General features: G+C 40.2%; 1 protein-coding gene across 4 annotated transcripts in view; it reads left to right on the top strand.

Annotated features, from left to right (window-relative positions):
* SPAST (spastin) overlaps positions 1 to 16,850 on the top strand; it is a 90,569-nt gene that overhangs the window by 55,063 nt on the left and 18,656 nt on the right. For all 4 annotated transcript variants that reach the window (XM_030800079.1, XM_030800078.1, XM_003262711.3 and 1 more), the window contains 5 exons: positions 5,217 to 5,291; positions 5,792 to 5,863; positions 13,900 to 13,975; positions 14,215 to 14,306; positions 14,451 to 14,530. In XM_030800079.1, the coding sequence (XP_030655939.1) occupies positions 5,217 to 5,291; positions 5,792 to 5,863; positions 13,900 to 13,975; positions 14,215 to 14,306; positions 14,451 to 14,530 (395 nt within the window). The remainder of the gene's footprint in view (positions 1 to 5,216; positions 5,292 to 5,791; positions 5,864 to 13,899; positions 13,976 to 14,214; positions 14,307 to 14,450; positions 14,531 to 16,850) is intronic.

Here is a 16,850-nt window from a genome sequence, read left to right as displayed (position 1 = left end):
GCCTGGCTAATTTTTGTATTTTTAGTAGAGACAGAGTTTCACCATGTTGGCCAGGCTGGTTTCAAACTCCTGACCTCAGGTGATCCACCCGCTTTGGCCTCCCAGAGTGCTGGGATTACAGGCATGAGCCACCATGCCTGGCCCTATTCTTATTTCATAGATGCAGTGTCTTCTTTTATGTCTCTGAGAGCTTTTGTGAAGTTTTCTTTTGTTTACTTTATTATCTGTTTCTTCCAGATGCCTCCTCTTTTCTTTTTGCCTTAAGCTTTTTCATATTGGAAGCTTCCCTCGAATGTCTGGTTATTCTGGTTGTCCACTTGTGTTACGTGGAACAATAAAAAAGTTGATTAGGACTCTGTGCTGTAAGTAAATTGTTGATAGTGAGAGCCCATTAATCACAGGATGATCAAGTAGCAAGCCTACTGTTTATTTGGGTTTCTCCAAATGGCTATAGCTGTCAGTCTTTTTTTTCAGGGGTTATTTGGCTTCTCTAGAAAAGAATTTTCTAGTCTGTTTGGAGAATACAAGCTTGACTATTGTTGTTCCAGAAAATGGGTGGGAAGAGAGGACTTTGTTTTCTGTTAGGTTGAGCCATGTGAAATTACTAGGTTTTGTTTTGTTTTTTGTTTTGTTTTGAGACAGTCTCACTCTGTTGCCCAGGCTGGAGTGCCTTGGCATGATCTTGGCTCACTGCAACCTCTGCCTCCCAGGTTCAAGCAATTCTCATGCCTTAGCCTCCCAAGTAGCTGGGATTATAGGCATGCACCACCACGCCTGGCTAATTTTTGCATTTTTAGTAGAGATGGGGTTTTGCCATGTTGACCAGTCTGGTCTCGAACTCCTGACCTTAGGTGATCCACCTGCCTTGGCCTCCCAAAGTGCTGGGATTACAGGTGTGAGCCACTGCACCCAGGCTGAAATTACTGTTTTTAATAGGTCAAAAACAGTTGAAGGATAGGCATAGTGGCGCACACCTATAATCCCAGCACTTTCAGAGGCAAAGGCAGGAAGATTGCTTGAGTCCAGGAGTTCGAGACCGGCTTGGGCAATGTAGTGAGACCCCATCTATATTTAAAAAAAAAAAAATAGATGAATATCTTTGTTTGCAGATAACATGAACCAACAAAAAGAGCTCCTAGAACTAATAAGTGATTATGACAAGGTATAGAATACAAAGTTAATATACAAAGTCAATTGCTTTTTTATATACCAGCAGTGAACAACTGGAATTTGAAATTAAAACACAATACCGCCGGGCGCAGTGGCTCACACCTGTAATCCCAGCATTTTGGGAGGCCGAGGCGGGCAGATCACCTGATGTCAGGAGTTCAAGACCAGCCTGACCAATATGGTGAAACCCCGTCTCTACTAAAAATACAAAGATTAGCCGGGCATGGTGGCAGGTGCCTGTAATCTCAGCTACTCAGGAGGCGGAGGCAGGAGAATCGCTTGAACCCAGGAGGCAGAGGTTGCAGTGAGCCAAGATCACGCCACTGCACTCCAGCCTGGGGGACAGAGCAAGACTCCGTCTCAAAAAAAAAAACAAAAACAAAAACATAATACCATTCATATTAACACTAATAAAATGAAATACGTGTAGTTCTAACAAAGTTTGTTGTAGAAGGTCTATATGAGAAGAATTATAGCACTCATGAAAGAAATCAAAGATCTAAGTAAACTGAGAGATATTCCATGTAAATGGACAGGGAGACTAAATATTGAGATGTCAGTTCTTCCCAAGTTCATATATCGATTCAGTGCAGTCCCAATCAAAACCCAGCCAGTTATTTTGTGGATACTAACAAACTAAAGTTTATATGAAAAGGCAAAAGACCTAGAACAGCCAACACAGTATTGAAGAAGAAAAAAGTCAGAGGACTGAAACTACCCGTTTTCAAGACTTACTGTAAAGCTACATTAATCAAGACAGCATGTCATTGGCAAAAGAATGGACAAATAAAACAGTAGAACTGGACAGAAAGCCTAGAAATCAACCCACACAGATAAAGTCAGCTGATCTTTGGCAAAGGGACAAAGACAATTCAGTGGAGAAAAGATAGCCTTTTCAACAAATGGTATAGGACAACTGGACATCCACACGCAAAAAAGTTAATCTAGACACAGACCTGATAACTTTCACAAAAATAAACTTTAATGGATCATAGACCTAAATGTAACATGCGAACTGGAACTTCTAGAGGATAACATAGGAGAAAATCTAGGATAACATGAGAAAAATTTTTGGTTTGGTAGTGACTTCTTAGGTACAATACCAAAACATGATCCTTGAAAAAAAAAATCAGTATGTTGAACTTTGTTTAAATTATAAACTTCTGCTCTGTGTAAGACGCTGTTAGGAGAATGAAAAGACATGCAGCAGAGTGGGAGACTTTACAAAATTCATTATCTGATGAAGGACCAGTATCCAAAATATACAAAGAACTTTTAAAACTCAGCAATAAGAAAATATACAACCCAGTTAATAAATGGGCAAAATATCTGAACAGACACCTCACCAAGGAAGATAGATAGATGACAACAAGCATATGAATATATGCTCAACATCATGTCATTAGGGAAATTGCGCATTAAAACAACAAGATACCCTGCCACTCCTATTAGAATGGCTGAAATCTAAAACACTGACACCACCAAATTCTGGCAGGGATGTGGAGCAGCAGAAACTTTAATTCATTGCTGATGGAAATCTAAAATGGTAGAACCATTTTGGAAGATAGTTGGACAGTTTTTTACAAAACTAAAGATAGTTTGACAGTTTCTTACAAAACTCTTACCATGTGGTCCAGCAGTCTTACTCCTTAGTATTTACCCAAATAAGTTTAAAATGTACATCTAATCAAAAAACTGCACATGAATATTTCTAGCAGCGTTATTCATAGTTGCCAAAACTTGGAAGCAGCCAAGGCATCCATAAGTAGGTGAATGGATAAACAGACTTTGGTATATCATGTAATGGAGTATTATTCAGCAATAAAAAGAAATGATCTATCAAGCCACAAAAATATATGGAGGAACCATAAATGCATATTGCTAAATGAAAGAAGCCAATCTGAAGAGGCTACACTATAGGATTCTGACTATATGATGTTTTGGAAAAGGCAAAACTATGGAAACAGTAAATAGATCAGTGGTTGCCAGGCGAGGTGGGGAGAGATGAATAGGTGGAGCACAGTGGATTTTTAAGGCAGTGAAACTGTTCTTTATGATAATCCAATGGTGGATACATGTCATTATACCTTTGTCAAAACCCACAGAATGTAAAACATAAGAGTGAACCCTAATGTAAAATATGGACTTCAGTTAATAATAATATACGAATATTTTTTCATTAGTTCCAACAAATGTACTAATACAAGATATTCAGAGTAGGGGAAATTGGAAAGGAATGAGAGGTTATATGGGAACTCTGTACTTTCTGCTCAATTTTCTATAAAACTAAAATCACTAAAAAAAAGTTTATTTATTTATTTATTTATTTTAATTTTTAATTTTTTGAGATGAAGTTTCACTCTTGTTGCCCAGGCTGGAGTACCAGGGCACGATCTCGGCTCACTGAAACCTCCGCCTCCCAGGTTCAAGCAATTCTTATGCCTCAGCCTCCCGAGTAGCTGAGATTACAGGCATGTGCCACCACACCCAGCTAATTTTGCATTTTTAGTAGAGACGGGGTTTCTCCATGTTGGTCAGGCTGGTCTTGAACTCCTGGTCTCAGGGGATCTGCCCGCCTCGGCTTCCTAAAGTGCTGGGATTATAGGCGTGAGCCACTGCGCCCAGCAGAAGTTTTTTTTTTAAAGTTGGATATTAGCCATTTCATGGCTAATAAATAATAAAAGTACATACACTTTCACTATTATTAAAGTGTAGGTGAGATGTTTTCAGTCTGGGGCTCCACCCTTGACTCCTGCCATGCGTAGTGTCCCTGAGTTTGGATACTCTGACTTATTTCTTTAGAGAGTGAAACTCCTGCCTCCTGCTTTGGTGGTGGTTGGTACCTGCTTGACTGCCTTTGGTGGGGAGTTCCTCATATCAACTTTCAATCAGTTCCTGTGTTTGTTTATTTATTTATTTATTTATTTATTTGAGACGGAGTCTCACTTTGTCGCCCAGGCTGGAATGCAATGGCACAATCTTGGCTCAATACAAGCTCCGCCTCCTGGGTTCATGCCATTTTCCTGCCTCAGCCTCCCAAGTAGCTAGGACTACAGGCACCCGCCATCACGCCCGGCTAATTTTTTTGTATTTTTAGTAGAGACGGGATTTCACCATGTTAGCCAGGATGGTCTCAATCTCCTGACCTCATGATCTGCCCGCCTCAGCCTCCCAAAGTGCTGGGATTACAGGTGTGAGCCACCGTGCCCCTCCAGTTCCTCTGTTTTTGACTGCCTGCCTTACTACTGCTTTCTGTGGTGCCTGATACATCCAATTCCTGAACCTTCCCAGGATTTTTGTTCACGTCAGCGTGCTTCTTGTATCTAGGTATCCCTTCACAAGTAGGCATTTAGATTTAAGCTCTGCTAAATGATTTACCACACTTTATCAGTTCTCCATTTTGTGGGAATTCATTGTGTTAATCTCCTTTTCTATTTTTGTTTGGAAGATTCATATCTTTTTTATTCATTTAGTATTATTTTGGTGGGTTTCTAAGTAGAGAAACATGCCTGTGTTCGATATGTCTTGTTTAAGCAGTCTGCTTTCATTTTTACCACCGAGGAGTTGGTTTTATTTCATTTTGTTTTGTTTTTTTTTTTGAGACAGGGTCTCACTTTGTCAGCCAGGCTGGAGTACAGTGGTGCGATCAAAGCTCACTGCACCCTTGGCCTCCCAAGCTCAAGTGATCCTCCCACCTCAGCCTCCTGAATAGCTGGGAGCTCAGGCGATCCAGCACACGCAGCTAATTTTTTTATTTTTTTTATTTTTTGTAGAAGCAGAGTTTCCGTATGTTGCCCAGGCTGGTCTTGAACTCTTGGGCTCACGTAATCCTCCCGTCTTAGCCCCCTGAAGTCTGAGATTACAGGTGTTGAGCCACCACACCCGGCTGTTTTTAATTATTACGCTAATTTATGATTATGTGTTTCCTTTAAAGCTGTGGGCAGCTCTGTTTGGGAAGATGATACTGAAAAAATGATGCTTTTTAGATGACAGTACTTAAAATGTCTCTAGAATCATAGTTGTAAACTAAAGTATGTATTTTTTAGTTGTTCACAGGGCTTAGAGCTCCTGCCAGAGGACTGTTACTCTTTGGTCCACCTGGGAATGGGAAGACAATGCTGGTAAGGGTTCTCTTCAAATTTGAGTTTTCTGTTGAGATATTTGGGATAATATGAAAAAAAGAAACTTTATCTTGTCCCTGAGTCTGTTCTTTATAACTTGCTTTTTGCTATTACACACTTTTGTTTTTTTTTGTTTTGTTTTTTTTGAGTGATCTCAGCTCACCGCAACCTCCGCTTCCTGGGTTCAAGCGGATTTCATGCCTCAGCCTCCCAAGTAGCTGGGATTACAGGCACACGCCACCACACCTGTCTAAGTTTTTTATTTTTGGCAGAGATGGGATTTTGCTATGTTGGCCAGGCTGGTCTCTAACTCCTGGCCTCAAGTGATGCACCTGCCTCGGCCTCCCAAAGTGCTGGGATTACAGGCATGAGCCACCACACCCGGCCTCATAGCTTACATTTTTAGAGAATCTTTTCTAGTACTTAAATCGGTAAATATGGTTATCTTTTAAATGTAATATATTGAACTAATTTAATATTTGCTCTTGTGATTTTTAAAGGCTAAAGCAGTAGCTGCAGAATCGAATGCAACCTTCTTTAATATAAGTGCTGCAAGTTTAACTTCAAAATACGTGAGTGCTCTGTTTCCAATATTGTCATATTTTAAGTTACTGTCTAAATGTTACTGTGTTAACTATAAATGGTAATAATATTTCATGAAAATATTTTTCTAGGAGTTTTGTATCTATTATTTACATATGATGAATATCAATCTTCAGAGTAGAAAGTTATGTACATTTGTGTTGTCAAATACTGTATTAGTTTACTGGGGCCATATAATAAGATACCGTAAACTGGCTGGCTTAAACATCAGCAATTTATTGTCTCACAGTTGTGGAAGGTAGAAGTCCAAGATCAGTCAAAATGTTGGCAGGGTTGCTTCCTCCTGAGGGCTGTGAGGGAAAATGTATGTTGCCTGCCTCTCTCCTAGCTTCTGGTGACTTGCTGGCAATCTTTTGTATTCCTTGGCTTGTAGATGCATCCCTCCTGTCTTTATCGTCATGTGGCATTCTCCCTGTATCTGTCACTGTCCAAATTTCCCCTGTGGATTAGGGCCCACCCTAATGATCTCAATTTAAGTTTGTCATCAGCAACAATTCTATGTCCAAATAAGGTCACATTTATAGGTACTAGGGATAGGACTTCAACACATTTTTGGAGAACACAGTTCAACCCATTAACAAATACTATCACTTTCCACTTAAGCTTCAAGTAAAGTGGATTTTATCTCAAGGAGCCACCAGATAGGAATGCAGATCTGATGGCATAAACTGAGTATTTCTGGCCTTCTGATTCTGATCTAAAATCTGACACAAGATTTTCCCTGTTTTAATTTTTTTTTTTTTTTTTTTTTGGTAATAGAGACACGGTCTCGCTATGTTGCCAGGCTACTTTCAAATTCCTGGGCTTAAGCAATCCTCCTGCCTCGGACTCTCAAAGTGCTGGAATTACAAGTGTGAGCCACCACACCTGGCCAGTAGATTTTCCCTGTTTTCTTTTGATTGTTTATAATTTAGTTTTCTTCTTCCATTCACCCTCTACTGACCCTATAGTATTATTCAAAGAAATGCTCAGTCTAGTTTTGGGGTAGGGCAAGCATAACTACAGTGCTTAAAGAGAGTAATTTGTCTGGTGTGCAGAACTAGTGTGTAAATATAACTGGTGCATTGCAAAACTGTGAAGTAGTTTCTGTCAAACCTTACACTGCTTTGTCTTTCTCTGTTTCTCCCTTTCTCTTGGTTGCCCCCTCCTCCTCCCAGTGATACCTTAGTCTCTGCTTGGCCTTTATCAAAACCTTTATGATTGGCCGGGCACAGTGGCCCATGCCTGTAATCCTGGCATTTTGGGAGGCCAAGGCAGGAAGATCACCTGAGCCCAGAAGTTGGAGACCAGCCTGGGCAACATGGTGAAACCCCCTCTCTACAAAAAATAAAAAATTTAGCCAGGTGTGGTGGCACGCACCTGTAGTCCCAGCTACTCGGGAAGCCGAGGTGAGAGGATCTCTTGAGCCTGAGAGGTTGAGGCTGCAGTGAACTGTGATCATGCCACTGCACTCCAGCCTGAGTGACAATGTGAGACCCTGTCTCAAAGAAACAAAACAAAGGGGGCATGGTGGCTAACTCCTGTAATCCCAGTACTTTTGGAGACTGAGGCAGGAGGATTGCTTGAGGCCAGGAGTTTGATACCACCCTGGGCAACATAGTGAGACCCCCATCTCTACAAAAAATAAAAAATTTAGCTGGACATGCCAGCGAATACTTGTGGTCCCAGCGAATCAGGAGGCTGAGGTGGGAGGATCACTGGAGTCGAGGAGGTTGAGGTTGCAGTGAGCCACGATCATGCCGATGCATTCCAACCTGGGCGTCAGACCAAGACCACGTCTCAAAAACAAAACAAAACAAACTTTTATGGTTAAAAGTGTTTTGGCAAACATACTTAAACTGAAATGTGAATCTCTGATGAAAGAACATGTTACCTGTAAAAGTTTGAAGTGTTGGCATTTGTTGCACCGAAATCCAGAGGTGAGGCCAGGTGCGGTGGCTCACACCTGTAATCCCAGCACTTTGGGAGGCCGAGGCTGGCAGATCACCTGAGGTCGGGGGTTCAAAACCAGCCTGGCCAACACCACAAAACCCCGTCTCGACTAAAAATACAAAAATTAGCCAGACTTGGTGGCACGCACCTGTAATCCCAGCTGTTCAGGAGGCTGAGACACGAGAATTGCTCAAACCCAGGAGAAAGAGGTTGCAGTGAGCCGAGATGGCACCACTGCACTCCAGTCTGAGCAACAAAAAAAAAAAATCCAGAGGTTAATCCAGAGGTCATCACCACATGATATCCAGATAGCCTCTTTCCAAGAGAGGCTCAAAGGGTAACTTTGCTGTCTACAGTTTTGCAGAGAGAGAAACTTGATTTTATCAGTATACCAAGAGCAGATCTATGTCTTTGGAACAGACATGAGATCAGAATTGTCTAGCTGCTATGAACAGCATGTTCTCTCCCTGTACCTATAGACATGTATGGGAAACTTATTTGTAAGGTTGTATAATGAGTAGTGAGTTAAAGGCAAACTTGACATGTTGACCATAGTTGTTATGGCATTGGACTAAAGTAGCCTCCGTCACTATGATAGAGATAGCCTTGGTGTTGGACCCATAGTTTTTGAAGTCTGTTTGCTAAGACTCCCTCTTCTTTAGATAGTTCTTCAAATATTGTTATGCTTTTTCCTCATGGGATTCCTCTTCATGGAGTTTCCTTTCTCAGGAACACTATCTTCTCCTGGTTAATTTGTACTTATTCTTCATATACCAGTTGAAATGTTACAACCTTCCCTGACCCTCCAAACTATTCCCCCTTATTATTCTCCTAGCACCACTTGCACCTCATTTTCATACTCATTGGAGTTGAAATTCATATTCATTGATAGGATTATTTTAATTGTATCTGATATCACTGTCACCTCCACTAGAAGATGGTCTTCATGTGGGCAGAGACTATCACCATGTGTTCTTCACTTCGATTTTCAGTAGTTGGCCGTGAGTAGGTACTGAATAAATATTTGTGGAGTAATCATACGAGGTATAGATATTATTCTCATACCTCTATTTTATTAATTAGGGAATTACAGAGTTCAGTGATCTGCTCAGGATCTCATAACCAGGAAGTGGGAAACTAGGATTTGAGCTCCAATGAGTGTGGCCTTTCATTAAAAATATTATAGCAACCATTCTGTCTCTCTTTTTTTTTTTTTTTTTTTTTTGATGTGGAGTCTTGCTCTGTCGCCAGGCTGGAGTGCAGTGGTGCAATCTCGGCTCACTGCAGCCTCCGCCTCCCGGGTTCAAACGATACCCCTGCCTTAGCCTGCCGAGTAGCTGGGACTACAGGCACCTGCCACCACACCCGGCTAATTTTTGTATTTTAGTAGAGACGGGGTTTCACCATGTTGGCCAGGATGGTCTCGATCTCCTGACCTCGTGATCCGCCCGCATCTACCTCCCAAAGTGCTGGATTATAGGCATAAGCCGCCACACCTGGCCTACAGCAACCATTCTCTTTTATTCATACTTGTTTCAAGAGTACTCTGTTTCATCTTCATGTTTCCAGAAACAACATAGCATTCATGATCTTAACCTCTAATTCTGATACTGCCTGAATATCTTGAAGCAAGTTTACTTTTAAGAAAGTTGAGGCTAGGTGTGGTGGCTCATGCCTGTAATCCCAGCACTTTGGGAGGCCAAGGCAGATGGATCACTTGAGCTCAGGAGTTCAAGACCAGGCTGGGCAACATGGCGAAACCCAGTCTCTACCCGAAATACAAAAAATTAGTTGGGCATGGTGGCGTGTGCCTGTGGTCCCAGCTACTTGGGAGACTGAAGTGGGAGGATTTATTGAGCCTGGGAGGTGGAGTTTGCTGTGAGCCGAGAGATCATGCCACTGCACTCCAGCCTGGGTGACAGAGTGAGATCCCATCTCAAAAAAAGAAAAGAAAAAGAAAATTGAAATGTCTGGTCTGTCACTTTGACAGTTCTAGCTAATACAATTTTTTCCTTATGTGTAACTGAAATCTGCTTTTTCTAATTTTTACATACTTGATTTAACAAAACTCAATTTTTTTTTTATGAGACAGCCTTTCAAATATATAGGAACTTAATGTTGTATCTGCTACCCCTGGCCCCCAGAATAGTTACTATTTTAGTTGTCTTTCTGTGGTCTCATGCCAGTTTGTCAGTATGCCTAGATAAGAACTGAATATTTTACCTCAGATGTGACCTGACTTTCAAGACTTAAAAAGGATGCATTGTTAAAAAGGCACAGTGGCTCACACCTGTAATCTCAGCACTTTGGGAGGCCGAGGTGGGCGGGTCACCTGAGGTCAGGAGTTTGAGACCAGCCTGATCAACATGCAGAAACCCTGTCTCTACTAAAAATACAAAAGATGAGCTGTGCATTGTGGCACATGACTGTAATCCCTGCTACTCGGGAGGCTGAGGCAGGAGAATCACTTGAGCCCAGGAGGCGGAGGTTGCGGTGAGCTGAGATTGCGCCATTCCACTCCAGCCTGGGCAACAAAAGCAAACTCCATCTCAAAAAAAAAAAAAAAAAAAAAAAAGCATTGTATAATATGTAGATGTTCTATCTCATGATATATCCTGAGAAAGCTTTTGGGAGGAACTGCATCATAGACATGGACAACATTTGTGTTATTAAAATATCTAGATTATTTTCCACAAAAAATCAGTTACACATGTATCTTAACATGTTGTATTATTGTTTAACATTGTTTATTGAATAACTTACATGTGGAAAAGTATTTATAGCATAAGTATACAGCTCAGTGGATTAGATTACCACAGAGCGAATACACTTCCATAATCACCACCCAGGTCAAGAAATAAATTGTTACCCGTGGCCCTAAAATCCCTCCAGGCACTCCACCATCTTTATCCACTCTCCTCTCCCTCAAAACCACTAGACTACTAACATCATAGACAAAGCTAGCATGCCTTTGAACTTTATATAAATCTAATGATACAGGATTTTGTGTGTATGCGTATTTGGTTTCTTTCATCAGCATTATATTTGTGAGATTTATCCAGATAGTTGCAAGTAGTTGTAGTTGTGCTTTTTTACACAAATAGATTTAATTTTTATATTTTTCTTATATGTCCAAACTGTTAACCTGCTTATCTAGTATTCAAAAAAAAAACAAAAAAAAAAAACGAACATTCACATAGTTCTTGCCAGTTTACAGTGTTTTTCCACACAGTCTTCAAAATGTAGTTTGGTCTTCAGTGCATCAGTATGCTGCTAGATTTAAATACTAGGAAAAAAAAATCAGAGACGTTAATAATATTAACTGTCACCTCCACTAGAAGATGGTCTCCATGTGGGCAGTAATATTTTTCTTGTATTATCTCTGCTAAGTAAAATCTTCTGTAAGTTTCTTTAAATATTTTAATAAACCATAGTACTTAAAATGTTCTCAATATTCTAAAGTAGTTAAGAGTAACTATAAAATGGTACCTGTTTTCCTTATCACACTTTACTTCCTATGTGAAATTTGACAAGTTGTTATTCTATGTATTTATTAATTTATTTTTTGAGACAGGGTCTTGTTCTGTCGCCCAGGCTGGAGTACAGTGGCGTGATCATGGCTCACTGCAGCCTCAGCCTCCTGGGCTCAAGTGATCCTCCCACCTTAACATCCCAAGTAGCTGGGACTACAGGCACGTGCCACCATGCCCAGCTAATTTAACAAAATTTTGGGGGGCCGGAGGTGGTAGCTCACGCCTGTAATCCCAGCACTTTGTGAGGCCGAGGCAGGCGAATCACAAGGTCGGGAGTTCGAGACCAGCCTGGCTAACATGGTGAACCCCTGTCTCTACTAAAAATACAAAAAATTAGCGGGTTGTGGTGGCAGGCACCTGTAATCCCAATTACTCAGGAGGCTGAGGCAGGAGAGTTGCTTGAACCTGGGAGGTAGAGATTGCAGTGAGCCGAGACTCCATCTCAAAAAAAAAAAAAATTTTTTTTGTAGCGACAAGGTGTCACTGTGTTGCCAGGGCTGGTCTCAAACTTCTGGGCTCAAATGATCCTCCCATTTCGGCCTCCCAAAGTGCTAGGATCACAGGCATGAGTCACTGTGCCTGGTCTTTAAGTTGTTATTAAAGCATGTTTACCCACATTATGCACATGGTATAATGGAAAGTGTTGTTGTGGAAGTTAAGAGATAGGGATTCTAGCCTAGCTTTTTCTTTTTTTGAGACAAGGTCTCACTTTTTCGCCCCAGGCCGAAGTGCAGTGGTGCGATCTCGGCTCACTGCAACCTCCGACTCTTGGGTTCAAGCAATTCTTCCACCTCAGCCTCCTGAGTAGCTGGGATTACAGGCATGCGCCACCACGCCCGGCTAATTTTTGTATTTTTCGTAGACACAGGGTTTCACCATGTTGGCCAGGCTGGTCTCAAACTCCTGACCTCAGGTGATCCACCCACCTTGGCCTCCCAAAGTGCTGGGATTACAGGCATGAGCCACTGCACCCAGCCTCTAGCATAACTTTTACATCCTGAACTGGCCTTAAGAAAGTATAACTTTTGGTCTGTTTCATCTGTAAAATGTTAATGTCATAGGAGATGATCTTTTGAGATTTCTTTCAGCTCTGATAATTTTGTGTGTGTGTGTGTGTGAGACGGAGTCTTGCTCTGTCACCCAGGCTGGAGTGCAGTGGTGCGATCTCGGCTCACTGCAAGCTCCACCTCCTGAGTTCATGCCATTCTCCTGCCTCAGCCTCCCAAGTAGCTGGGACTACAGGCACCCCCTACCACGCCTGGCTAATTTTTTGTATTTTTAGTAGAGACGAGGTTTCACCGTGTTAGCCAGGATGGTCTCGATCTCCTGACCTCGTGATCCGCCCGCCTCTGCCTCCCAAAGTGCTGGGATTACAGGTGTGAGCCGCCGCACCTGGCCTAGAATATTTGTTTTGATTATTCTAAATCTGGTGACATTTCTTTTGTTTTTAAGTTAAATCTTCAGTAAAAAGAGTAAATGCCACCTAGAGGACAGAAAAATTTTTACAGTGGATTATCACAGATCTCATGACTCGTTACTATGGTGTATAAAATGGCCTTTGTATGGTGTCAGCACCTGGGAATGTCTCAAGGGGTGTTCACTGACCTTCTGGACTATCTGGAAATATTTTGATATTTATTGGCTGGGCACGGTGGCTCACACCTGTAATTCCAGCACTTCGGGAGGCCAAGTTAGGTGGATCACTTGAGGTCAGGAGTTTGAGATCAGCCTGACCAACTAAGTTAGTTGACTATTTGTGAAATTTCCCTCTCCAAATAGGAAAGATATTATTGGAAACATTATTCAGAAGGAAGAAGTTTTAAAGAAGGGCAAGCTTAAAGACTATCTAATGAATTTACCAATATAGTAAAACCCCATCTCTACTAAAAATACAAAAATTAGCCAGGCGTGGTGGTGGGCGCCTGTAATCCCAGCTACCTGTGATGCCGAGGGATGAGAATCACTTGAACCCAGGAGGCAAAAGTCACAGTGAGCCAAGATTGCACCACTGCACTCCAGACTGGGCTGTAGAGCAAAACTCTGTCAAAAAAAAAAAAAAAAAAACAAAAGGAAAAGAAAAGAAATTTTGATATTTATGTGAGAATGACTTTTCACGGTGTTCTTAATAGAGCAAGTTTTGTTTAGGAGAGCACATTCCAACTTACTTGCTTCTATAAATATACCCTGTAATCTAGGGCTTAAAGAATATGTACAGCGTCTTTTTCTCTCCCCTAGTCTTCCCCTTTTCTTACTAGTTATATCCTTGACTGAATAGCTGTTTCATTCTCAAGTCTTAGAAATGCAGGGTGAAGCAAAACAGATGAATTTTTAAAGCACTTACCAGGCTGTATGAAATCACAGTCTGTTGTCTAAAATTGTAAGGGACGGTTCAGTATTACTCTCCCCTTTCTCAAACCAAATCTTTGGTTGTTTTAAGGAAGGGAAATTAAATTCCTGTGTGCTAGATTTTCAACATAAAATTTAAAAAACTGGAATAATGTTGCATTTTATGTGTATAACAATATAATGCTTTGTTTTAGGTGGGAGAAGGAGAGAAATTGGTGAGGGCTCTTTTTGCTGTGGCTCGAGAACTTCAACCTTCTATAATTTTTATAGGTAAGAACATATTTTCCAACTAAGTTAGTTGACTATTTGTGAAATTTCCCTCTCCAAATAGGAAAGATACGATTGGAAACATTATTCAGAAGGAAGAAGTTTTAAAGAAGGGCAAGCTTAAAGACTATCTAATGAATTTTATAGGACCCACTATATTAATAAGTAGTAAACTAGATTAATCTCAGATGACTCACATAGCTTGGTCTTTAATTAAAGTCTTATACTTGTATTTCCTCTAGATGAAGTTGATAGCCTTTTGTGTGAAAGAAGAGAAGGGGAGCACGATGCTAGTAGACGCCTAAAAACTGAATTTCTAATAGAATTTGATGGTGTAAGTGTTGATTATGATATTTTTAATGTGGCAGCATTTTAGTATATATATTTTACTATTAAATGGCCAAAGTTAAAAATACAAATATCTTTATATTTGTTATTACTTTTCTAAATGAATTGAAAAAAGATTTTTTGCTTGTAGGTACAGTCTGCTGGAGATGACAGAGTACTTGTAATGGGTGCAACTAATAGGCCACAAGAGCTTGACGAGGCTGTTCTCAGGTAGGGAGATTTATATGGAAATACTTGCATTTATTACAGACAGTATTTACTCATGTGTCCATCTTACATATTATTTCCTTACTCTCAGTTTTAAGACTAAATTCACTATTTTCTTCCAGTACTATCTCTAGCCTCTTGTTACCAACTACATAAGGATTCTGAGGTCAACAGCTTGATATCAGGAGAATTAGTCTAGTAAAGGTTTAGTTACGGTTTTAGGCAAATTGGTCAGTTCTTCTGGGTTTGCATTAAATTATCTTTAAACTTCAAAATTGATTCTTACCGTCTTTTATTGGGCTTCATGAGAAGATGATCAAATCAGGGTTCATGGAAAATGTGTTTTCTGTTCTTGTGTGTTTGAGCCAGTTTATTCCCTTCATACTGGAAGGACGGTTTGGCTCAGCATAAAATTCTTGGGCATCCTTTCCCAAGGAATTTACAATATTGCTCCATTGTTTCTAGGATTGGCTGTAGTAGTGTAAAAGTCTGAATCCAACTTGATTTTTTCAAATTTGTAAATTAACTTGATTTTTTCTCTCTTTACTGGATGGGTTACCTGGGTATATTGCACCCAGGTAGTGAGCATAGGGTGCTGTAGGTAGTTTTTCAACCCACACCTCACTCCTTTCTTCCCCAATGTAGTAGTCCACAGTGTGTATTGTTCCCATGTTTATGTCCATGTGTACTCAATTTTTAGCTACCCCTTAAGAGAACATGAGCTATTTGATTTACTGTTCCGCGTTAATTGGCTTAGTATTAAGGCGTCCACCTCCATCCATGTTGCTGCAAAGGACATTATTTCATTCTTTTTTATGGCTGCCTAGTACATAGTATTCCATGGTGTGTATGTACCACATTTTCTTTATCCAGTCCACCATTGATGGACACTTAGATTGATTCTGTCTGCTGTCGTGAATAGTGCAGCAATAAACATGAAATACATTATACCAAAAAATGCTTTTTGGTATAATGATCTATTTTCCTTTGGGTATATACCCAGTAATGGGATTGCAGGGTCAAAGGTAGATCTGTTTTATGTTTTTTGAGAAATCTTCAAACTGCTTTCTACAATGACTGAACTGTACATTCCCACCAAGCAGTACATATGCTCCACAGCCTCACCAACATCTGTTATTTTTTTACTTTTTCCCGCTAGTCTCTAGACAATATGGGATGTTTTTTGCCATTTTATTAATAGCCATTCTGACTGGTGTGAGATATCTCATTGTGATTTTGATTTGCATTTTTCTGATGGTTAGTGATGATAAGCATTTTTTCATGTTCGTTGTCCCCTCGTATGTCTTTTGAGAAGTGTCTGTTCATTTCCTTTTTACCCATTTTTTAATAGGGTTGTCTGTTTTTAGCTTGTTCAATTATTTGAATTCCTTATAGATTCTGGATATCAGACCATTGTTGGATGCAGTTCTGTAGGTTGTCTGTTTACTCTGTTGATGGTTCTTTTTGCTGTGCAGAAGCTCTTTAGTTTAATTAGGTCCCACTTGTCAATTTTTATTTTTGTTGCAATTGTGTTTGGGGACTTAGCCAAAATTTCTTTCTGAGGCTGATGTCAAGAAGTGTATTTCCTAGTTTTCTTCTAGCATTTTTATACTTTGAGATCTTACATTTAAATCTTTAATCCAACTTGAGTTAATTTTTGTATATGGTGAAAAGTAAGGGTCCAGTTTCATTTTTCTATATATGGCTAGGCAGTAATCCCCACGCCATTTATTGAATAGGGAGTCCTTTCCCCATTGCTCGTTTTTGTCAGCCTTATCAAAGATCAGATGGTTATAGGTGTGTGGCTTTATTTCTCAATTTTCTATCCTGTTCCTTTGGTCTGTGTGTCTGTTTTTATACCAGAATTATGCTGTTTGGGCTGCTGTATAGTTCAGTTTAAAGTCAGGTCACGTGATACTTACAGCTTTGTTCTTTTTGCTTAGGATTGCTTTGTCTGTTTGGACTCTTTTTTTGGTTCCATATGAATTTTAGAATAATTTTTTCTAATTTTGTGAAAAATAACATTGATGGTTTGATAGAAATAGCATTGAATCTGTAAATTGCTTTGGGCAGCATGGTCATTTTGCGACCAGAGAAATCAGGCAAGAGAAGGAAACAAAAGGCATCCAAATAGGAAAAGAAGTTTTCATACTCTCTCTCTTCACTGGCAATATGATTCTATACTTTGAAAACCCTAAAAATTCCGTCAAAAGGCTACTAGAACTGATAAATGATTTTACCCCAAGATTCAGGATACAAAATCAGTGTACAAAAAATTAGTACCATTTCTATACGCTAATAATGTCCAGGCTAAGAGTCAAAT

Source organism: Nomascus leucogenys, chromosome 19, assembly GCF_006542625.1.
Source record: "Nomascus leucogenys isolate Asia chromosome 19, Asia_NLE_v1, whole genome shotgun sequence".
Taxonomy (NCBI): Eukaryota; Metazoa; Chordata; class Mammalia; order Primates; family Hylobatidae; genus Nomascus; species Nomascus leucogenys.
Note: the sequence above shows the minus strand (reverse complement) of the source record. Positions and strands in the feature narration are given on the sequence as shown.